A 24,838-nucleotide genomic window follows, 5' to 3' on the forward strand; every position below is an offset into this window, starting at 1 on the left:
TTGCTGAAAATTAGCACTCACTTCCACTTTTGGCAAAACTACGTGCATAATGAACTATTGGTTTGCTTAACAACCATGGCATTTGCTTAATAACTGTGGATTCTCTTAATGACTGCAATGATTTGCTTAATGACCACTGCCTACCTGTATTGTAATATGTGGACTAGAGCTACCAGACCGCAAAGATCCAAGCCAACAGATTGCAGCAAAGAGAATTCTAGATAATTCCCAAGCATTACTGCCATCTAGTGGTATTATTGTTGTTTTTCAATTTAGGTATGATAATTCTAAACTGATGGCTTTAAGTATAGTACAGAATTTCTCACCTTTTGTTACTCAAACAATGACTGTGGCGGCTCAAACACTCCATCCTATTAATTGAAGCATGGATTACTGTATTTCTTGAATTAGCACAAGTGTCTGAGTTTGCCTGGCATCCTAAATAATAAACTAGCCTTGCACATTTTAGAATAAATAACATGTTATACTAACCCAGCCCATAATTAAGAAAGGAAAAATGATAAAACATTTTGGTAAAAGATTAATTGAAAGATAATTTTATATAGAAGTTGGCCTCTTGTTTAAAATATTCAATAAGCAACTCTGAGGGTTCGTTTGCAGCTATTTGCAAAAAACAAGACAAAGAAATCCCTCCTTCTGCAGTGCATTCTAATTAAACCTGTAATTGAACAGGATTGCATTGTACGACTGGGTTTCTGAATTATATTAATCCTGTTTTTTAATTATCATGACTTGGTTTGCACATAATGCAAAGGAGCCATGATCAGTGAACTTGGGTAAATGGGCACTTTCACAAACAAACCATGTGTTAGAAGGTATTCAAGGTTTTTAAAATTCTAAGACCATTAATGTGGGCCTCTTGAAGCCCAAGAGCCTTGGAATAAAGATGATTCTGCATGCTGAAATACAGAATGATCTTGCTTTATAGGGACAGAACAGTTCCTTTAAGAATATTTAGGTGAGAGTGTCAATCTCACTTCAAACCAGGAATCATGCTCTTTTAGTAGAACTGTTTTCTTATCATGGTGGATTATTAGGCTGTAAAATTAGGGGAGTGCAGTCAATAATACCTTATGGCAGTATTTTTTAAACTTGGCAACTTTGAAATGTGTGGCTCAATTTCCTAAATTCCTCAGCTAGCTTTATTGAAGAAGTCCCCACATCTTAAAGTTGCCAAGTTTGAAAAACTCTGTCTTATTGAGTTATCCCTTATTTATAAATTAAGCAACAGTTCTTGGGGGAAGAACAATAAAACAAAATTTAAAGATGTTCCTTCACATAAAGGAAAATAAACAGTAATTCTTATGAATTCTAATGCATACAGAATAGAATAGAATTCTTTATTGGCCAAGTGTGATTGGACACACAAGGAATTTGTCTTGGTGCATACACTCTCAGTGTACATAAAGAAAAGATACATTCGTCAAGAATCATAAGGTACAACACTTAATGATAGTCATAGGGAAACAGTCAATATAAATCTTCTCTCAGCCCCTCTGGAGTCGCCAGTGCTTCGCTGGGCGTGAACGAACACATGCACACACACAAAAGGAGGGATCCGATCCAAAATCCGGTTTAATGAGAGCGACACAGCGACGTACAGTAGGCACTGAGCTGCTAAGCAGAAACAAAGTCGGAGACGTCTGAGCTCCCCGACCGTTCGGTTTTATAGGGTGTGGATATGGTTAACAATCATCAGGCAATCCCTCACAGCTGTTAAAATCAAATCTGCCGCTTGTTTCATTCATTCGTTTGCCTTCAGTCGCAGGCATTTGACGTCATTCTCCGCCTCGCTATCATCCCCTCAGAAGCTATTGTATGTTTCCATTCCCGTTTCTGTAGTCCACCTCCCCTCTCTTCTTGTGTCCCGTCCACCACCCACTATTAGTGTGCATGCTGTCCTAATGCAACACCCCCCTCCACCATGTTCCATTGCTGGAGTCCGTTTGGCTGTTCCGTATCCTCCAACTCATAATCTTCCATGCTGTCAAGGTGATGTGGTGTCGAGGGGTATTTGACACTCAACATCTTAAGGATACCAGCAACAAGGTTACAGTCATACAGTCATAAGTGGGAGGAGATGGTGATAGGACAATGAGAAGATGAATAGTAATGCAGATTTAGTAACTAGTTTGAGAGTGTTGAGGGAATTATTTGTTTATCAGAGTGATGGCATTCGAGAAAAAACTGTTCTTGTGTACACTACTGTTCAACGATGTAGTGATAAAACAAACAATCAAAAAGACTGTCATATGACTGCACTAACAATTCTGACAAGTTGTTGCAATCATGCATGAGACGTTGTTAAGCCCTGGTGTGCACTGGTTAGAATGCAGTATTGCATGCTAACTCTACCCACAACCTGGAGTTCCATCCTGATGGGACTTGAGGTTCAGCTTTTTATCTTTCTGAGGTAACCAAAATAAGGACCCAGATTGTTGGGGGCAGTATGCTAACATTGTAAACTGCTCAGAGAGTGCTGTAAAGCACTATGGAGCAGTATATAAGTCTAAGTGCCATTGCTATTAAGTACAACATCACATAACTGCAACTTTTCCATTGAATTTGCTTGTTGGAAACTGCCAGAGTAATTGTACATGGTGATCATATGTTTGTAGGAAAGCTGTGATGACCAAAACTTCAAGGAACATAGAACAGGTAGTCACTAAGCGAGGAGTCTACATAATTGCAAAACCAGAATACTAAAGAGTGGAGCCAAATCATACCGAATGATTAGCGATTGTAATCAGAGTTGCTAGATTTGAATTTGAATTTAAAATCAAGCAATACTAGAAAAAAGTCAGAAAAAAGCCAAACCAATTTTAATATATTTTTCATACATCATATGAAAATCTTCAACTCCAGGTCATTAGTATCCTCTCCATTGAAATAACTGTGTCAGATGTGAATGTTTTTTTTAAAAAAGCATTTCTGGAGATGTTAAAGTGAAAGAGTGAAAACTTTGCAACATTTGTTTGAAAGCAATAATTCTTCCCTGATTATCTCAATAACATCAAGAAGATGCAGCTGCATTCTGTTTCTTGCCTTCCTTTCAATGGAGGATTCAAGAGAAAAATATATTCTCAACTAAGCATTGCTGGTAGGGGTTATTAGACATGTTAGGGCAAAGGTGATGTGATGTGCTGTGTATGGTGAGGAGCAATATGGAGATTCAGCACTTAAAAGGGAAGCATCCTGTGGCATCAGTACTGCAAAATCAATGGTGTTCTACCCTTTGTTGTTTCCCTCCCAGGGGGCTTGGGCAGAGCCAGGCAAATATTGATCCTGGGATGGCCTTCCTCACACACTTTTGACTTGGTGGAGCCAGACTTCTGATGGCTAAAAAGTCAAAAAGCAAAATGAATTTTCTGATGCTGACCAAATTGAAAGAAACTCCCAAATTTCTGGAATTCGGTGTTAGAAAAGCAACCCTGGATATAGTGGTGAGCCACTAAAATTTTAAATCATACTTCTGTTAGTTGTTAATATTAAACCAATAATCAAGAAACAAACAAACAATACCCCAGTCAAGAAACTGTCAACCCTGACAAACAAGCTACAAGTAAACAACAGCCCAATCAAGGAATCACCAAGTACACTTCCACCAGCACTGACAGGGCAAGCTTCTAGTATGTAAAATGAGAGCAAATATCACTCCCTCAAACACTGATAATGTTACCTAGTTGGATAATGAAACAACTGCAAAAAATCAACCAAGCTCAGAGACCACCAAGGACTGCATCACTCAAGCCTGAGTTTACAAATATTCTCTTCCATCAAAGAAATAATGTGTTTGGCCATCTGGTCTAGTACCTAATCCAAGTTAGATGTTAAACTCATCCTGTACTTTCCCAGATCTCCCCTCTTCTAATTTTCAATATTTTCAGTTTACAATGAAAGGTTGGTGGTAGCAGCAGCAGTAACCACCTAACTTTTTGCTCATACCCTGGCACCAGTTACATCAGAACCACCTCTGACTCACAGACAACATTCATCCATCCTCCCCTTTCTGACTGTCTTCTCTATAGAGAGGAACTTCGGATAAAGACAGTTTCCAAATTCTGAATGGCAAGTTGGTTCTGAACCCTAGAAGAGTGTCCTGGAATCTATTGATTAAAGAATGTGTTTATTAACAAGTCTAACAAACTGTAAGGATAAAAGGATAAAACTTAAATATTTCATATCCACCTTTTTAGTGATCTTCTCTAATAGTGTTTGTCAACCTTGGCAGCTTGAAGATCTGTGGACTTCAGTTCTCAGAATTCCCCAGTGCTCAACTGGGGAATTCTGATAGTTGGAAGTCCACACATCTTCAAAGTGTTAATATTGAGAAAAACTGCTCTGTAATATGATTCACATTCTGTACAGTATGTTTTAGGTTTAAATATTCAGATAATTATATCTTGCCTGATTCAGAATTGCTACCTGACTGATCAATATTGAATATAAAAGAAGTGTTTGGATCCATACAGAGGGTATATTTGTATCATATTATTGCAGTTTGGTGGATATTCTGTGTTATCACTGATATACAATTAATGATGTAGTATGAAATATTAAAGAGTCATTTTGTTCTTGTAAGGAAAGAAAAGGTCTTTACTAGGAAGTATTTTCCTAATACAAAATATATGGCATGGCAAGATTTTTGATTTACTGTGGTAAATCCCTTTGTCCTTGATAAAACACATAAACTGGGGGCTAATTTTGCTGACATTTTGCTTTGGAAATATGATGTGAAAGTTTGTGATTTCTTTATTTTAATTTTCTCCCAACAATATTAGGTTAATAATTTATTCCAGTCTTAAAATGAAGAAGTAATTACCCTGATATAAACCATATACTCTATAATATAGGACTGTATCAGTGTAATAATGTCTGCATTTTATAAATTACAGATGTACTGCTTGCATTGTGAAAATAGATTTTTTTAAAAATTGTTTCGTTGGTTGTTGAAATCCCACAGAAAAAGATACTGGTACATTAATTCTTAATATTAGGTTCTGCTAGTCAAATTTAACTGTCCCTTTTGATTATAAATGCAATATCTGCAGTAATTACTAAATTAAAACACGGTGTACAAAGAACAGCATGCTAATTAAACTTGTTGCATTTCAATGGTTTTCTTTGGATCACTGTATACAGGAGAGAACAACAATAAGTACAATCTCTCCTTCCTTTTTTTAAAGCCTAGGGCTGCAGATGGTCAGAAGGTGTTATAAACACCTAGGCTGTAAATTAGTTTCTTGTATAGAATAGAGAAAGGTAATTGTATGTTTGAACTTCCCTCCGCTGCCTATCTTCGCCCCACATAGGAAGCTTGTCTTGAAATGAACAATTCTCCAAATAAAGACTAATTAGGACCTAAATTAATTAGAAGGTGTGATATGAAAAGGGTTTGATGAGAAGAGTGTCATTTTAGGCAAATGGAATGGAGCTAAATAAATTAGGTTTCATTAATATCTCATTGTTGTTTGAGCAGCTCCCTTTTATTGCATTCATTAGACAGCACTACATTAAGCTAGCTTTGCCTGTCTGTTATTGATTCAACATTCATTTACCAGAGTTTTGTGTATTAAAAGAGAGAGAGAGAGAGAGAGGGAGAGAGAGACACACAGAGAGAGAGATTACTACTTCTGAGAACAAACATCAGTGTTTCCTTTGAATTTTGGTTTTCACAAGGAATATTTATTTTTTTGCTTTGGCATTGCTTAGGATGGAAGCATAGATAAAAAGGAATGGAAGGGTGATAACAGAAATGCCCTGCAGTTTATTTTGCATTTCGTGAAAGTGGAAAACATTAAAAAAGGATAATACAAATTTCTTGATGTATTAGAAGTAACATAGAATAACATTATTTCCTTTTATATTTATCTTCTCCTTTTCTTCTCCAGATGGAGTATTTGGGAAATGCCAGCGAGTTCCAGTGATAGATGTAAACAAGTATGAAATTTCACCATCAGCACTTCATCGTTTGAAAATTGTCTTAGAGAAATTGCTGCACAGAGGTATGTTGAAGAATACTTGGGTCACAATATAGGACCTCTTAAAAAAATTCTAAGCCAGTGTTTTAACTTCCAGCATCTTTATTTTACATTATCATTTATAGAGAAGGGGAAGGGGATGATCTAAGTCAGGGGTGTCAAACTGGTGGCCCATGGGCTGGATGCATCACACGCAGGCCATGCCCACCCCAGCTCCATGAAAGGGAAAAACGTCACGAAATGTCACGTGATGGCAACATGACGCCACGAGTTTGATACCCATGAGCTAAGTAGATTAAAAGTAAAACTGTCAGAAAGGCATTCTTCCTTATGTCTGCATTTATTGCCTGTGTTTATTGCCTTGTTCCAGAATTCGCTTCTCCTTTAAACCAAGGAAGAAGGAAACCATTCCTTTGTTGTTCTCAACCCTATAACCAGCTTACTTTCGCTACCGGTTCAGGAATAGGAGTTGTGTGTCTCTTTTGCGCATGTGCAAAAGGTCAAAAATGGGACGTAATGACGTCCCGGTGGGTGGGTGGAGCCTCCCACCACCGGTGCTACCAGTTCACCGAGCCGGATAGATCCAGCTAGATTTCACCGCTTCCTATAACACATTGGTTGTTAATATTTTGTTCACCACAGTCCCCTTTTAAATACCTTTTATGGCCACGGACCATGGCCCAGGACCTCCAAGACTTAACTCAAGTTTTAAATCATAACATTTCCTCAAACCTTCACAGATCCTCTGTGACGATATTGCAGCCCCTCATGACCATAAATTGAGAACCAATGCTATAGCATGTTAAAAGGTAATGGTAAAATCCTCCCTTGAATTGAACTCAGTTCCTGTTGGTTCTGTGGACACAGTCATTTTGTTTCTTGGCAACAATATGGAAATATTTGCCATGGTCTTCTTTCAGATGTAATTTGACTTCTAGTCTAACCTACCATCGTAGTATTCCCTGGTGATCTGCCATCCAAAGAGACACTGATAGCATGTTGAGGCTAATAACTTTGATGAAACCAATCTGCCATTGTGAATCAAATCATACATACATGACCACATACATACATACATGACTATGACAGCTCACGGCCAAATAGCATCCAATTTATCTCTTTTCCTTTTCATATTTTCTGTGGAAGTTTCATTTTCTGCCATTTGGACCTATGTCTTCTCTGCTAATACGATATTTGCTTTTATTGCTCTTACAATTACCACTTGTGTTTTCTTCCCTTTATTCTGCCATTGATTAATTCCAAATTAGGCCCGGGATCAAAGCAAAGATCAAAGATGTGTTAGGTTTATTATCAATAAAATAAAGTTTTAAAAAACACTAAAACATTTCGATTAATTCAGAAGACTGAAAAAAAAGGCTACTTTAGTTTCACAAGCTGCAGACTCTAATATGAAGTTGATTCTACTTACTGTTGATATAAAGCTGTTCTTTTAATCAAAGGATTTTCAACGTATGTGAAATGTTTCATTTTCATCTAAATATGCTGCAGCTGATTGCTGCTTTGTATAAGTTATCACTTTGTTCCCATTACATATTATGGTGCTCTGTCTGATGTTCCCTGCAGTATTATAATCAATATGGAAATGCAAAAAAAAAAAAAAAAAAAAAAAATCAAAATCAAAATTTCTACAATCTTTTGTTCTTCTTTGTGTACCTGCAAGCCATCTCTTTCTTTTAAAAATTATGTTATCTGTATTATAAAAGAGAAAAACACCTTTGTTTTCCATCTGCACAATATCATAAAATATAACATCTGTCTTTTGTATCTTCTACATCAATGACAAGTAGCCTTTTGTGATCGAGGTCAATTCATTTTTTTTTTTTAAATCTGAAAGCCAAGTACTACTTGGGCATTAGAACCTAATGGTAATAGCTGTGAAAAAGGCTGGGGTTAATTTTGGTTTTTTAAAACACATTTTGCTTTATCTTAATTTCCGGCTGAAATTCTATTGAAAATTGCACAGCTGTTATTCACTGAAATTCTGCAAGTAATCTTGATACTTTCTGATTGGGGTGGAAAGGGCTCGAGAGAAAGCTGGATGTGGCCCATTTTTATTTTTTTTTACATCTTCTTAGGTTAACTATTATCCCAAATGAATGTGTAATATAGGTATGCCATGCACACATCACTTAAAATTGGCATCTCCACTAGGAATAGAGAATGAATCATAATATAGCCATGTTAACCTAGTGAATGACTGGTCATCTTTCAACATAATAGGAAACAATTAATTCTTGATATGTAGCAAACCTTGTGCATTCTTATTTCTTTCTGCTGCCTCATTCTGTGATTTCTAAATAAAATTATCTGTAAATTCAGGGAATCACAATATAATTTTTATGAGAACAAGTAGTAGAGATGTTACCAAGTCTGGTGACTATGTCTCATGACTAAACATGAGTCATGAGACATGACTAAACATTCAGAAGTGCTAAGCATGGTGTCCATTGAGCTGTGGAAAAAGTGGAGGAAGCAATGTAAGAAGGTACCGCTTCAAATGATTTCATTCTAACATGCAATGAAAATGACGATGATGCCTAGGTAGGAGCTAAAGTTCAGCATTCCTATTTGGGTGGGATGATCTTTTCCTGTCATTTATACACATACACATACATACACAATTGCATCCTTCTGTGTTTTTCCTTTTACATTCCCAATGCATCTTCTTTTTGTTGAATCCTCAACAAAATTGTCTTTTTGTTATGTAATCAGGATGACAATATGATGGAAATGAAGAAGCCACATTCAACAGAAATAGGACTCTGGATAACAAAATTAAATGCAGCTTAGCTCTATTGAACCCAAACCTGGATCTATCCCTGAGCTTTCAGGGTATATTTGGAGCAAAGTTGCTGTTGCTTAAGTATAAATAAGAACAAGACACACATGCAAAGGAAGAGGGAAAAAGAGAAATATGGATGTGGGCACATTTGCACTGATCAAAGAATTTTGTTCAGTTTGAAAAATTATGGAGGGAAACTCATACACATCTAATGGAATTTAATGAGTCAATGGAATTTAATGTGGGCTGGATTTAAATCTATTGTGGGTGTGAAGGGACTTGAGACTGATGGTGGATTTAACTCCTCCCATGGGCTCAACCTGGTCCTCCCTCCCTCCCTTTATTATTTTCCACCCATCTTACTGATTAATATTTGTATATTTGTTAGAATGGTTTTGGGAAAAGATGTTAGCTATTCATTTATAACACATACAACACATTCACTTGTAAGTCTTAAGCTGGAATCCCTCTTACGATTGGAATCTTTTATAAATTTTATAAATACATGTTGTTATAATAAGATAAAAAGGAAAATAATTTAATTCATTGAAGTTACATATTAGCTTTTTACGTATGTATTACTGTACATAAACCGGAAAAAAACTTTTACAGTTAGTTATATGTTGCAGAGACATTTGTTAAGATCCAGCTGTTCTGTCTAGCATAAGACACAGGAGGAGGTGATGCTTTCATTAGAAGTGGGGTTGCAAGTAATTCTGCTGTAATTTTCTGATTTGATTTTTTTGACTTTGTTTTTTAATTCATGTGTCTTTTTTAATTGAAGTTTTTTTTTTTTATGATGAGATTTAGCTGCCCAGAATCTTTGGGGATTGGGTGGTATACAAATAAATAATATATAGATACAACTAGGATCTCAAAGTTTTTATTTCTTTCACCTGCTAGCTTTTCATAACAGAAACATTTAACAGAGAGTTTGTTAACTAAATAGGATTGTTTCTAGAAGATAATCTAATATCATTACAGCCCACATTTCTTTTCTCTAGAGGTAGGAAGCAAGACACAAAGAGTGCAAAAATAAGAAAAGTAGGGTTTAAAAATTGTAGCTGATTGGACTCTCTGCTTGTGTCAATGTATGAATTAAGTAAGATGACTTTGCAATAAAAATCCCATAATGAGGTATCTTAGCTCACCTGTAATTCTGATAATTGCTACAATAATTGAGTTTGAGGATTGTACTTTGCTTTTATATAAACTTAATGTGCTCCTTACATACCTTTTAGTAGCTCTTCAAGGCTGGATGGACAATGAGAGGGTTTTTTTTCCTGAATTATTGTGGAAGCTTTAGCACCACTTTTATCCATTTTATGTGTTAATAATTGAGGAAGAATAAGCATTTTAAGCATTCACTGTAATTTTAGAACTGAACTAAAAAGGATACCACTTCCTCTTTGTATAAAGGAACATTTTAAAAATATAAAATGTTTCTTAATTGAGCAAATTTCTTTTTAAGAAAAATGTCAAGAAAAGCTTTAATTACATACATTCAGTAATGCAACACTTATTTATTATTCTAACTATATTTAAAAGCTTAATCTGAGACTGGAACTTTCTTTAAAAAGTGAAATACTATGGCATACTAATGTGCAGATTTTTTAAAAAAAATATGGGAGAACAAAAATTTGACTTTATCTATTTTACAATTAACCACAAATCTTTTATCTATTGCCTCAGTTTAAAAGAGTAAATTCTTGTTTGTTTTAGGGGATTGAAATCTGGATTTCTTCACTCAACTCTTTTATGCTTTAAAAGTTTCAAAAATTGACAATAAAAATGAACAAATAGAGCATCTCATAATTTTTGAAATTTGCTCTTTTAAAAGAATTTGAACATCTTCTATTCCTGAAAGCATTTTCTTCTTTTTTAATATTTGATTTTATTGGTAAATGATAACACTACAGTAAAGAGGTAAAGTATTGTTTCAAGCAAACCCCGGTGGATTATTTTCACTGTGGAAAATAAAAGCATATAAAAAAAGGTTTCCATGTGCAATAGATTGACAGTATTTCATCCATCATTTGACATGTTTTTGTGTAGGTTACAGTACAACAGGAAAAAACTCAGTATACAATGCTTGAAGTCGAAGTTGTAAAATTCAGTCTTATTGTCAGGGCATTTCTGATTTAATTGGGGGGGATCTCTCTGACATCTTTCTTCAGGAGTTGAACTTTTCAAACAGAATGGTAGTTAGTGACACCAGAATATAGTCTGCAACCTGAATAGAGACAAAATAAATTCTGGACTACTGCTCTTGTAACAAGAATTGCTTCATAGCAATTACTTTAATGGGAAAATAGAATGCAATTTCTAGAACTGGAAAAACGAGCTGGTTTTATAGTTATTTAAAACATAACGTTCTACAGAAGATTAGAATTTATATTGTGTTTCTTTTTTATTTCAGATTTTCTATCTCTTTATTCAGAAGTACAGTTTCTAAACTTATATCTCTTCTCTTATCTAAATCACAGTAAATTGACTTACATACTTTTTTAAAAGTTTCGTCTTTCCTTCTTTTGCTAATTTCACCCCAATTGTCTTTTAATAAGCGAATCATCTTTTTGACGTTATGTCATGAAAATACTTTCTGCTATCTGCCTATCTTAGTTATTTCCTTAGGTTTCCATTTCTTTGTAACAGTGTTTTTTTTTTTTCATTTTTATATGATTGTAGTATTGGATTTTTCAATTACATTGTTTTTTTCCTGCAGCCAGCTATCTCGTCATATTGATGCAGTTATTAAAACTGTGTTTTTTATTTCTTTTCTTTTGCTGCCTATTATGGTGACCCCTTCATCATTATTTATGACAAGCCAAGATAGGGTTTCCTTTATTTATCAATACAGTTTTTCCGATTTCTCGTTCTTTATGTTTCATAAATGTTAATTCTATCTGATATATTTTTATATACAATATTTTTTTTCTCCTGTGCCCCCATTAGGTTACATTTTAATCACATGTGTTAATATCTGACTTCTGAATCATTAAAGGAGCCCCAACTTTTTAAAGCACATGGTCGTAGTTGGGGAGAAAGTTGGAAGCAACTATGCCTGACTAGGTGGCTCAGTAGCTAAGACACTGAGCTTGTCAATCAGAAAAGTCGGCAGTTCGGTGTTTCGAATCTCTAGTACAGGTCTCCTGCATGAGCAGGGGGTTGGAGTCGGACTAGATGACCTCCAAGGTCCCGCCCAACTCTGTTACTGTTAACTGTTAATTTAGGAAGCAGCTGCACGAGTCTGGAATCAGTTGTAGTAGCTATGTGCAGCCTTCAAAGAACCTGGTTAAAAAAATAGAAAATTGCTCATAGAATAGCAATAAAATATGTGGGTTAACTCAAGATGATGACGAAAACAACACTTGTGTTCCTGAAAAAAAGACATGTTAAGAAAAAGCTAGTGGAATTTGCCCTTTCTCTTGACTGTTGCTTCTTAAAATGCTTTTAATAGGCAGTATTCTATTTCAGAGCTTGTTATTTCTTTTGTATTATGGCCACAATGCAAAATAAATAACAATAATCAATAATCCAGCTAAACTTTGCCAAAAAGAGGCAATGTTTATTATTTGTAGAATGAAAAAAAACTGATTTTATTTTGCAATGGAAATATATTTATTTAAAAGAAATATTTTTTTAACTGTTGAAATTTTAAATGAATATGTTTTTATATCAAAATTACAAAAATGAAAAATCCCTGGATTTTAAATAAGGGAATAGTTGCATCAATTTTCTGGAAAACAGATTTCTAATTATCCTCTGAAGTCTGTGTTTGTCTTGTTGGGTTGCAGAATCCAACAAGAAAAGTATGATTGTCAGAGATGGTTCTCCCATGTCAGTAAAAGTACATGGTAAAAAATCCGACTGTTGCAAACACAAAGGATAGATGGAAGCAAGCCAACCCTTTCAAACAAGAAATCCAGGTAGTCTGTTAGGTAAGGAAGGAACACAAAGAAAACACAGGATTTGAAGATTTTTTTAAAAAAGCATAGGACTAGTTCTTGAATCACAACAGTTTCTGAAATTCTTAGGAAGTCATATCCAAAAGAATTTAGCAACTGCTGCAACTCGAAAGCTAGTCCTATATATTACAGAATGTATATAAGTCTGTATATATATATATATATATGCACAACAGTTGCTAAAAGACTGTACTTGATTGAGAAGATGATCCAGATTCCTCTCTCATCTCAGGTTTAGAACATATAATGATACCATGTAATCAGTGGTGGGATTCAGCTGAGTTTGCACCAGTTTAAGTGAACCGGTTGTTAAATACCCCTCCCCCCTGCTATCAAAGCAGATCCTGGGCACTGTGCTGCAATGGGAGTGGCCAGTGCAAGGGAAGGAGAAGGCCACTTTCCCTCTTTCTTCTCCATGCTCCTCCTCCTTCCCTCATGCTGGCTGCTCCGTTGCCTATTTCTCCATTGTAGCGCAATGGGAGTGTAATTTAACAACTGGTTTGTCCAGGATCAGGTTAGCTGTTGCGGGATGCTCATCCTGCATGTGCAGCGGAGCTGGAGTACGGGGATGGGCCACGCCTCCCATGACAGCCAACCTGACCCTGGGCGAACTGGTTGTTAAATTATTTGAATCCTACCACTGCATGTAACAAGTTACAGTTTCATGTAACTAGGAAACAAATATTACGAGCGAGAGTAGTTTGATAATAGAATCGGAAAGAAGAATGTTTAAGAAGATATAGTGCCGTAGCCATGATGTTTTAATCTAGATTCTTGTAATGAGCAGGAATTTGGATTGGGTGTCATTACTGCTCTTTTTAAATTCTTTGTTGTTATTTGCATTCGAGTCAGAAGCACTGAGGTGCTTCCAGATTGAAAGGATTAGCTGGTGACATCACCATTACCCTGGGGATGCCCAGTTGGGGGGCTCCTTTCATGTCCCCAGCTGGAGTGAAGGATGAGAACTCAACACCACTCCACAGCAGTTCTCAGGTCTCGAGCGCGGGCTTGCTAATTTCCTGACTAGCATTTCAGCCCCTTGATCCACTATGCTAGTTTTCTCTTTTACTATGAAAGTATATAAAAAGTATTTAGAATGTATAGAATGACATATGATGGAGTAGACCAACTCTCCAAATATATTGCTAAAGTTAACCAACAGTAGAAATTTGCATGATGCTAGAGTTTAATATTTTTATTAATATTTTGGCAACATACCTTTTTAAAAATATGCACTTATCTGTCTACTTTGAGCTGAATTTAAACAACGGTCAGATTCTTAGCCAGAATAAAATAAATCAAGACCCTTAAAATATTAGGCAACAAACAGCAAAATAATTTTTTTAAAAGAATTTTGGGAAATATGGTTTTGGAGTCATCTTCAGTTGAACTTTGTTTATCAGTTTGTGGAAATATTTTATTATGAGCCCATATGGGTTCAGTTACAGATCCTACTCATAACTAACATTGCGTATTGAAAGAAATGCACATTATATAGGAAAAAACTAGTTATTTGGCTATTGGCTTTGAGGCAGTGGTGGGATTCAAATAATTTAACAACCGATTCTCTGCCCAGAACCCATATGACCAGCTGGGTAGGCATGGCTCGGTGGTCATGTGACCGTGTGGCAGTGGCCAACTCAATGTCACTCATATCGATAGGCGCTTCGCCTTAGCTGTTACAACGTAATAAGGGTTAACTGGAGAGGCAGTTTCTATAAGCAGGGCAATAAAGATTAAGCTAGAAACAACACCAGAATGCTTCCTTCCTGCCTTCCTTATAGGATTAGTCCTGTAAAGTGGAAAAAAACAAAATAAGATTTCTTCCAACTGGTTCTCCGAACTGCTTAAAAAGTTAACAACCGGTTCTCCTGAATAGGTGCGAACTGGCTGAATCCCACCACTGCTTTGAGGTTAATACTTACAAAGAAGTTTTCAGGTGTTTGCAAAACTTTGCTAATGTACGTACTTATTTAATATGGAAGAAAAACCTTAGAAGTTTATGTCAGCTCTTGTATATTTAATATTTATGTCAGCTTTGGTAAATTCAAGATTTCTACAAGTACACAATTTTCAGGTATTTTTTCCCATAAAAGAAAAAAGAATAGATGTTCATGTCATCCATGAATTTCTTATTGACTGATCAGTCTAGAATCCTGTGTGTAATGTAACAGAAGGTGATTAATTCAGAAGGGAACTCCTTTAGATCACAGGAGACAGAAACTGATATTTTGATTAACCAAAGTTAGCTCTTGGGAAATTGGAAGTAGGGTATATAGTTATATTTTTGTTCACTAAGGTATATCTTCCTATTGCAACAGCACGCTTGTTAAATTTTTAGGCATATTTATTTTAGAAAATGTTAGAAAATTTATATTGCCACCTACTTGCACATGGTGACTCAAGACAATTTACGTGGATATAAAAACAACATAGAACATAAATAAAACAACAATAATAATAATAATAATAAAAATACCCCCTCATCATCACCCCGGCAACAACACACATTCATACAAGCCATTTAATGGGCTTCATCTTGCCCTGGGTTCCCCAGGCCCGCTGGCAGAACCAGGTCCTTAGCGCCTTCCTAAAGAGTGTTAGAGTGGGGGCCAGTCTAATCTCTGGGGGAATGATGTTCCAGAGAGAGAGAGAGCCACCATGGAGAAGGCCCTTCTTCTTGGTCCTGCCAGATGTATTTCTATAGGGGCTGGGACCCAGAACATTCCTTGCCTCCCCCGCCCTAGTGGGTCAGGTAGATGTGACCGGCAAGAGATGGTCCCTCAGATAAGCTGGTCCCAAGCCATGAAGGGCTTTAAAGGGTGCCAACCAGCACCTTGAATTGCACCCGGAAGCAAATCAGCAACCAATGCAGCTCCCACAGGAGAGAGATATATGTGCACACCAAGGTCTGCAGAAAACTATGCAGGCTGCTGCATTTTGCACTAACTTGAGCTTCCAGATGCTCTTCAGGAGCATCCCCATGTAGAGTGCATTGTAACAGTCAAGATGGGAGGTGACTGTGACATGAGTGACCGTGAGTAGGGATTATTGGTCCAGAAAAGGGTGTAACTGACACACTACCTGCAGTTGCCCAAAGGCCTTCCTGGCCACCACTGTCACCTGCTCTTCGAGAAAGAGTCACAAGTCCAGGAGAACCCCCAGATTATGTACAGGGTCTGTTTGGGGCAGTGCCACCCCATCCAAGACCCATGGCAATTCTTCATGGGACAAAGAACCCCAAACCCAAAGCCACTCAGTCTTACCAGAGGTCATTTTCAACTCATTGCTCCCCATCCAGCCCCTAACAGTCTCCAGATACTGTGAGAGGGAGGTCATGACATGGCTTAACTCACCATAGGCTCAGATATACAGCTGAGTATCATCAGCATATTGATGATATCTCAGTCCATGGTGAGGGATGATCTCACACAAGGGCTTCATGTAGATGTTGAATAGGAGCGGAAAGAATACTGAGTCCTGCGGGACCCTGCAAAGCAGTGGGTGAGGGCTGGATCTCTCACCTCTTTTGGAGAACCTGATAGGAAATATATGCCATTACTCTTCATAGTTAGCATAAAGCATTATCTGTATACCACAAACCATTTCCTAAAATAGAAGTTGTTCATAAAATAGTGTCTGATTTCATCACTTAACTTTCAAGGAAAACCTCCCCCCCTTTTTTTTATTGTTCATTGTCACAGTATCTTTGGAATTGGGAGTGCTTAATTTTACTGATATAAGTTTTTTTTCCCTTTTAAGATTTGAGGAAGATTATTTATTTGTTTGTAGATCACAGCACTCCTTGATCACTATTAAATGAAGTGATGAAGAATTCAGTATTTTTTTTTAAAAAAACTCTTATTATTAAAAGAAAAGAGAAATGGAATAACAGAGTTGGAAGGGACCTTGGAGGTCTTCTAGTCCAACCCCCTGCTTAGGCAGGAAACCCTACACCGCTTCAGACAAATGGTTATCCAATCTCTTCTTAAAAACTTCCAGCATTGGAGCATTTACAACTTCTGGAGGCAATTTGTTCCACTGATTAATTTTGCTAATAGTCAGGAAATTTCTCCTTAGTTCTAAGTTGCTCCTCTCTTTGATTAGTTTCCATCCATTGCTTCTTGTCCTGCCCTCAGGTGCTTTGGAGAATAGCTTGACTCCCTCTTCTTTGTGGCAGCCCCTGAGATACTATCATGTCACCCCTCGTCCTTCTTTTCATTAAACTAGACCCAGTTCCTGCAACTGTTCTTTATATGTTTTAGCCTCCAGTCCCCTAATAATCTTTGTTGCTCTTCTCTGCACTCTTTCTAGAGTCTCAACATCTTTTCTTTTTTTAATAATAAATGCCAAAATAGTAACCAGATTTTATGTGTGTTTGTTTGTGTGTATGTGCATCAGGGATGAAATTCAATTACCTTCCCTACCAGTTTGCAAATGGCTGTGGTCCGCGAATGCGCAAAACCTTCTGCGCAGGCACAGAGGCTTAAAATCATTGCAAAAAAGTGACATCATGACGTCTACACGGATGGGCGGAGTCTCCACAGCTGCCGCTACCGGTTCGCCTGAGCCGGATAGAACTGGCTAAATTTCACCCCTGATGTGCATGCCTTTGAGTCCATTTGTGGTGACTATCTGAACTAGCCCCGGCTATTTTCTTGGCAAGGTTTTTGGTAGTGGTTTGCTGTTGCCTCCTTCTTAGGGCTGTGGGGATGACTGGCCCAAGGTCACCCAGTGGCTTCGTAGCTATGACAGGACCAGACAGTTTCTAGTCTAGTCTGGTGCCCTAACCACTACACTAGTTTGACTCTCTTATAAAGTATTAATGCCAATATAATGTCAACCTAATAACAGTGCAGTAAGATAAAAATAATACAATAGCATTTCATAGTAGCATTTATAAAACTGTATGTTGCTTTGGATATTGAATAACAAAGAATGCAGCTGAATATAATTGACAGTGTCATTCTAGCAGTCCATCCTAAGTAATGACTTCAATGTCACTTCTACTTTCTCATTTTAAGAACTGTGAATAATTAAAGATTATGGTTATAGATACTCTTCTAAGTCAAGCAAATCCATATAAGTTATTTATTAGGGCACTCTCAGATTCACTAAACATTGGCATATATGTTTGTGCCACACCAGGAAAGTTCTTAATTCTGAAGCATGCCACTATTTTCATGTAAATTATCCTGTAGCAGAGCCAAAGCTATTTTCACTTCTTTGGTAACATGATTGTAGAATATTGGCATACAGTTTCAGGGTTTCAAATATCTCCTCGTATGCAATATGTCCTCCGTTGCTATCTTACGCAGAATAAACTGGAAAAATTATGCAAACAATGGTTCATATGAGGCATCACTATTGGTGACTTTCCTGTGTTCTGTTCTTTCAAGGCAGGAACAATTTGGTTTGCTTTTACCCAAATTACTCTTCATTTATTTATCCAACTTAAAGTTCACCAAAGTTTGAATGTAATTTTTTCCCACAGGTGACATTTGATTTGCTTTTTCATTTTAGTGACTGCATTTATTACATTTTTAGATTACACAATGCCTCTAGGAAGGCATCACTCAATTAAAGCATTTTGTGTGTGTTTTTTTTAAAAGCAATATAAGAATCAACATAAAAAGAGTCGTACTAATGCAGGCTTATCAGTTGAGGGTTAAGTAAACATTGGAATGTATGTAATTAGATCATTTCAACCCTTTTATTCCCTTTGTTTTAGAAAGTTTTATTATGAAGCTTGAATCAGATCCTACATAAACAGAAGTGGAATTTTAAACATTATGCAATATTTCCCTCCTAAAACTGCTATTGTTGCTTTCCTCTCTTCCTTTTATGTTTGCACTATTCAAGAAGCACTTATTTTAACTAAATAACTCTAAGTCCTTCTAGTGTGTTGTGAGAATGATGTTCTATAATTTAATGTATGCAAAATGTTTCAGAGAAGATGGGGATATCTAAATTTGCATTCCTAGTTGCAATTTGTGAAACGTTTAGGAGTGCGGGGTGGGGGGTGGGGAATAATGCTATTCTTTTATATGTAAATTTTAAGTTTTGACATTGATCAATGCCCCCTCCCTCACTTCCTATGTCTCTAAGGGAATGAAGTGCTATTACTAGATAACCAGTTCAAGCTATACACACTATTCATAGCAGAACTAAAGTACCCACGAGGGAGAGAAATGATTAGCAGTACATTCCCATTTACACTCTGCAGAATGTTTTCCATCCCAGAATACTACTCCTTTCAGCTCATTTACATGGGAGAGACTGATAGCTGCTGATTTCTGAAAGCTGTAAATGAGCTTTTCTTTTCACTAATAGTTTTTACTAACCATAGATTATGTTCCCAATGCCTAAAGCTGTTTGCTGCATCCATCACTGATACTGCTTAATGAGAGCTCATATAATTTGCCTTGTGAGGACAATGTTTGTAGGGTCCTCTCGAAGTGCTTGTATGATGTGCATAATTTATACATATAGGATTTATGTACGCTATATTTAAAGACCCGGGATGAAAGAAACACAAATGGAATTGTTCAGCCAATAACTCCAAGGACTGCAGAAAGTTTGCTTGTATTTTCTGTATTCTTTATTAATAAAGCATGAAGTAATTGAGAGTCAAATATTGTCAGGCATACAGGCTTACAAAAAACTTCTAAGATATGAATTTTTTTAAAAAAAAAATCCATCTTAAACTAATAATACAATGATGAAATATAATAATTATAAAAAAAGTAGTTGAAATGCATCATAGAAAGAATGGGCTACTTTGGTGAAGTTACTCTGCTCTTTACCATTCTGCTGTTTTTGGTTTCTGAGCAATTACAATTGTTTAGTAATCCCATTTTTTTTAAGCAAAAGGATTGTGGAAAAAGTTATGCGCCGCAAGAATTTCAGCACAGAACAGAGTTGGCAGCTCATATTAATACATTATCCTGATTATATGTTTTAAAATTATCATAAAAACAAACATCAATATTAATCATTTATACCAATATATCTTGCTAATAAAATGTCCTTAATCAATTCTGGGCATCTATCAGAAGAAATATAATTATATGACTGTTTTGATTGACATTATATTCTTGTATTCTTGTTCTAAATGTTATTTCTTCTTTTCTTTTATATTTTAAATAAACAACAATCATGGAATCAATGTGATTTGGCTTGGTCTAAGAGACTAATAGTTTCCCACTTAAGAGTGGCTGAATGTGCCCATGTGAATTTTTATCGTCTCTGACAGCTAGTTGGTGTTTGTATTCTGCTAATTTTCTATCTTTCCTACATAGTGGGCGTTGCAGTCCTTGCATTGTATGTTGTACAGGGAGTCTTGTTTAACAACCACAATTGGGATTGGCAACTTAGTTGTTTAAATGAAGCGGTTGCTAAGTAAAACCACAACTGTGCTTGTGATTGCTTTAATGCTGTTGTTAAATGAGGGCTAGCTTTAGATGAGACCTGTTTTTTTTTTTTTCCTTTTAGGACTAAAAAATCTTTTGGTTTGTTTAAGATGTTTTCCAAAACCAAGCCAAATCCAAAAGTGCTAGGAAATTCTTAGAAGTTTGGCATTCAAATAAATCAACCATCTGTAGACCCGTAAAAATAGACCACATTTACAAACCATTCAAAAGCCACAATAAAAAGCTTAGAAAGGAAGTAAAAAGACTGGAACACATCCTCTCCAGGAGCCAACACTCACATAAGCAGGCACCAGACAGTCAGGCAGAAAACAATAATCAAGGAACCACCCAGAAGAAAACTACATGGCAGCTGAATCTCCATCATGGATTTCTTCAACATGCTTGCTATCGGCTGCCATAGTAATTTATTTATTTGTTTGTTTCCATTTATATTTATAATGAGGAGGGGCCTCAGGTATTTGGGGTGGGGAAAAGTGAGCTGGTGTAATCTCATGAGAACTGAAAGGGAGGTTTGCATTCATGAATTATGGTGCTGCTGTCAAGGCCAACTATCCTGAAACTCCAGATGGGAGAAATACCTGAAGATGGGCTTTCTCAGAACATCATACTGGATGTTGATTGGACTCTCAGTGCCAGATCCTGGGGGGAGGGATTTGGGGTGACTTTCAATCTGTAACTTTTGCATGTTTTGAATCAGATCTTGCCTTGCTTTCGCTGCTATGATTTCAAACTTAGTAAAAGTACCTTGTCTCTAAATCAGTGGGGTTGGGGGGAGTTCTTTCTTGAGTTTTCAATGGAGGCCACCCCCAAAATTGGCACGGTAAACTACTGCATATAAACAGGCATCAAACCCCACATTCACTTGTATTGATGATGTTATCTAGTTGGGTAATAAAATACAAGCAAAGAACCAAGTTCAGAGAGTTTGGAGAATTCCATACCGTACTATGGAATTGTGGTATCTTTTCATTTGGTTATGATTAGGAAACAGAAATTCATACTTTAAAACAAAAAAGATATTTCAAATACCGAATTTATTTATTCTTATCTAAAACTGCTTTGATCAAAAGGAATTGTCACTGTACACAATTAGCAGAAGACTGCTTCAACTACTTAAAACAAGGGCAAATTTTTTATGTCACTGCTGGAGAATAGTTATCTTTACTCAATTTCAGGAATATTGCTGTTGGCATAAGAGACCATAGAATGAAATGGAATAGAATGGAATGGGATGAAATGGAACGGAATGCTTAATTTGGCCAAGTGTGATTAGACACATAAGGAATTTGTACAAACTCTAAATAACTATTGTTACTAGAATAATTGAAAGTCCAACATAAAATAACTTCAAATTCACATACCATATCAGATTACACAATCAGATATACAATCTAAATGATTTTGTCCTTAGTAAGTGTCTGCAGAGCATGACTTCCCCCCCGAATGTTCTGTTGTATATTCATCCATATGTTTATTTTATACTATAGTAGTTTTATATCTTATTCTTAAAATTATCTGTTTTCCTTTTTTTAAAAAAATCTTAAGAAGTTGAATTTCTGCAGAAGTGGCAAGTCAAACTTATCTTTTTTTTCGAATTCTTATCCGAAAGGGCAGTTTATTTTGCCAAACTGCCATCTTTTCAGCAAAGCCAGTACCTTTATTTTCAGAAGGGCAAAATGGCATCAAAATAGGAAGAAACCTGAATCTTGCTTAAGCTTGAAAGCTTACCAGATGGAATAACCCATCCCCCACTTTTACAAGAGGAAGAAAAAGCCATTCATGAGTTGTATAAAATGTAATTTTGAGTGAAAGCTTACTAAAAGCTATATAGGTCATGAAGACAATGCGTCTTTTATTCTTTGAAATAATTCACATTATGGCCCTTTGTATTACCACCCTTATCAAAGAAAAGCCTTTAGATTTTTTTTAGCAGATAATTACAAATTGATTTTTTTTGGACCACTTCATTTGGGAATGGCTTTAAAAACCTTTACTTTTCCTTCTCTTCCCTTCTATCTACAATCCTCTACTCTTGGTAAAAGCTGCTTATTATTTTTCTCCTGCATCATATTGAAAAACTACTATTACACAGAGCTGTTCAGGTGTGTTAAGCCACAATTGCCTTATAGAAATGTCAGAATTGAAACCAAATATATAAATGTCATAGATATGTGACATTCCCATAGTGTTCCTTAAATCCAGATCTATATTTGTTTATAGCATATTGCAAGGATTAATGATCTCAAAGTATATAAACTTAATTAATTTGTGATAGCTGCCTTCTTTGATAAGGACTTATTTAACTGTGAAATGATATCTGTGAACTCAAGGGAAGAGAAGATCTATTTTGATATGCTATAGAAATCAGTTATTTAAAAATATTGTCAAAAGTTTGAACAGTACCTTTATCTAAGTCTTAGCAGTCTTTATATCACATTTTTGTAGTGATGCTTCTTTAAAGGAGGCACAATGGTTAGGAGCTGAGGTCTATGCTATTTATTAAGTCTTTTTCTCATCTGCCTTAAAGCTGTTGAACTCCATGGTCCATTATTAGGCATATTGCTTGACAATTGTGATGATTAAAGCTGATTTGTATGTTACTGTATGACTGTAACTTTGTTGCTTGTATCCTTATGATTTATATTGATTTTGATTGTTTCCTGATTGCTTATTTGTACCCTATGACTATCAATAAGTGTTGTACCTTATGATTCTTGATGAACGTATCTTTTCTTTTATGTACATTGAAAGCATATGCACCAAGACAAATTCCTTGTGTGTCCAATCACACTTGGCCAATAAAAATTCTACTCTACTCTACTCTACTCTACTCTACTCTACTCTACTCTACTCTACTCTACTCTACTCTACTCTACTTTACTCTACTCTACTCTACTCTACTCTACTCTACTCTATTCTACTCCACTCTACTCTATTCTATATTTTGCTAAATATATTAGAATCCTTAGTCTTCTGTTATTCTTGTGCGATGGAGTGATACTGACTATGGAGGGCAACCAGGACAATGAGGAAGTAGAGTTAGAATGGGAAGAAAATCCAGCAGTTGCAGCTGTAGAATATGTGGGTCCAAGCTCTGTCATGGTGACCCAAAAATATCCATGACATATCCAGTTGATTTAAAAATCGCAGCATGATATACTTGAAGATGTGTCCCAGTACTAGGGACAACAAACTTTTCAGCGTCTACTTGCCATGAAGCAGGATTTAATAGAGAGAAAGCTGAACCTAACACTTTTGACATATCCAGTTGATTTAAAAATCGCAGCATGATATATTTGAAGATGTGTCCCAGTACTAGGGACAACAAACTTTTCAGCATCTACTTGCCATGAAGCAGGATTTAATAGAGAGAAAGCTGAACCTAACACTTTTAAGATTTTCAAGAATGATTGTAGCTGAAGACAAGTTAACACACCTAGACATATTTATATGCCAATATGTCTTCAGGGCATATACGATACACAAAGAGGTCTCGTTATCCATCATCGATATATAACAACATTTCCCCCTGATCTGTTGAGGTCTTGCTTATGTGCAATGCTCCCTTTGTTTACTCTATATACCAGGAAACTAATATGACAAATGCGAAAATAAGACATGGCTTAGTCATAGCTACTTAGAGTATATATTGCATTGATATGGTTTTTAGAGAAACACCTGAAAGCTTCACTGAAGATGTCTATCTACAACTGTAGCATGATTGTGCTGCTGGACAGGGCAATGAATTAATTATTGTTACCCATACCTTTCCTTGGAGGTTCATCTGGAGCTGTAGGCCAGTTTGCTGCGAATATGCAGCGTAAGTCTGGCAACTCACAAAATTCTGACACGATGGCAGAGGTGACTTTTTTCTAAATGAATCTACCCATCAACTTGAAACTTTATTTGAGTAGGTTCAGGATATGTGTTGCTGAAAATAAGACCCTGTCTTATATTTTTTTGAACCCCAAAATAAGTGCTTGGCCTTATTTTTGGGGAGGTCTTATTATTTTGGCGTGTGTGGAGGAAACCAGAGGAAATGGCGGGGACCAGCTGCGCATGCATTTAAATATTTTCAGGGAGGGCTTATTTTCAGGGGGGGCTTATTTTAGCGCATGCGCTCAAAAGCCCAATTGGGCTTATTATCAGGAGATGTCTTATTTTAGGGGAAACAGGGTATATTATCCCAGGCAGTGGTGGGTTTCACAAATTCTTACCACTCGTTTGCCGCATGGCCGTACCTTCCATGCATGTGCCCACCCTTCCGTGCATGCGCTTTGCTCGCACGCACGCTGTCCACGCATGTGTCTGGCCTCAAAAACATGGCTAAATAGGATGGTATTATGCTGGGGGTGGGGGCAGGGCGGATCCACCTGCAGTCGCCACTACCAGTTCACCCGAACTGGTATGAACCGGCTGAATACCACTCTGATCCAGGGTATTCCTCTACTTCTTTAAAGCTCTGTTTGAAGTAAAAATTATCTGTTAGTCATCAGTCTTCTTTAGGATAGAAAGGTTCAGACTGGCCTTTGTGAAATCAGACCTGGCCTTTCATGAAGTAGCTCCTGGTCACATGAAGCATTCTTGTGGTTTTCTCATGAGATCCTTGAAAAATGGCCTCACGTGGAGAGC

At 36.5% G+C, this 24,838-nt stretch overlaps 1 protein-coding gene across 1 annotated transcript in view; it reads left to right on the plus strand.

The window, feature by feature from the left end:
* PTPRN2 (protein tyrosine phosphatase receptor type N2) overlaps positions 1 to 24,838 on the plus strand; it is a 717,244-nt gene that overhangs the window by 139,406 nt on the left and 553,000 nt on the right. The window contains exon 3 of the mRNA XM_060683595.2: positions 5,913 to 6,026. Within this exon, the coding sequence (XP_060539578.2) occupies positions 5,913 to 6,026 (114 nt within the window). The remainder of the gene's footprint in view (positions 1 to 5,912; positions 6,027 to 24,838) is intronic.

This window comes from Pantherophis guttatus, chromosome 4 (genome assembly GCF_059756535.1).
Source record: "Pantherophis guttatus breed Tessera chromosome 4, ASM5975653v1, whole genome shotgun sequence".
Taxonomy (NCBI): Eukaryota; Metazoa; Chordata; class Lepidosauria; order Squamata; family Colubridae; genus Pantherophis; species Pantherophis guttatus.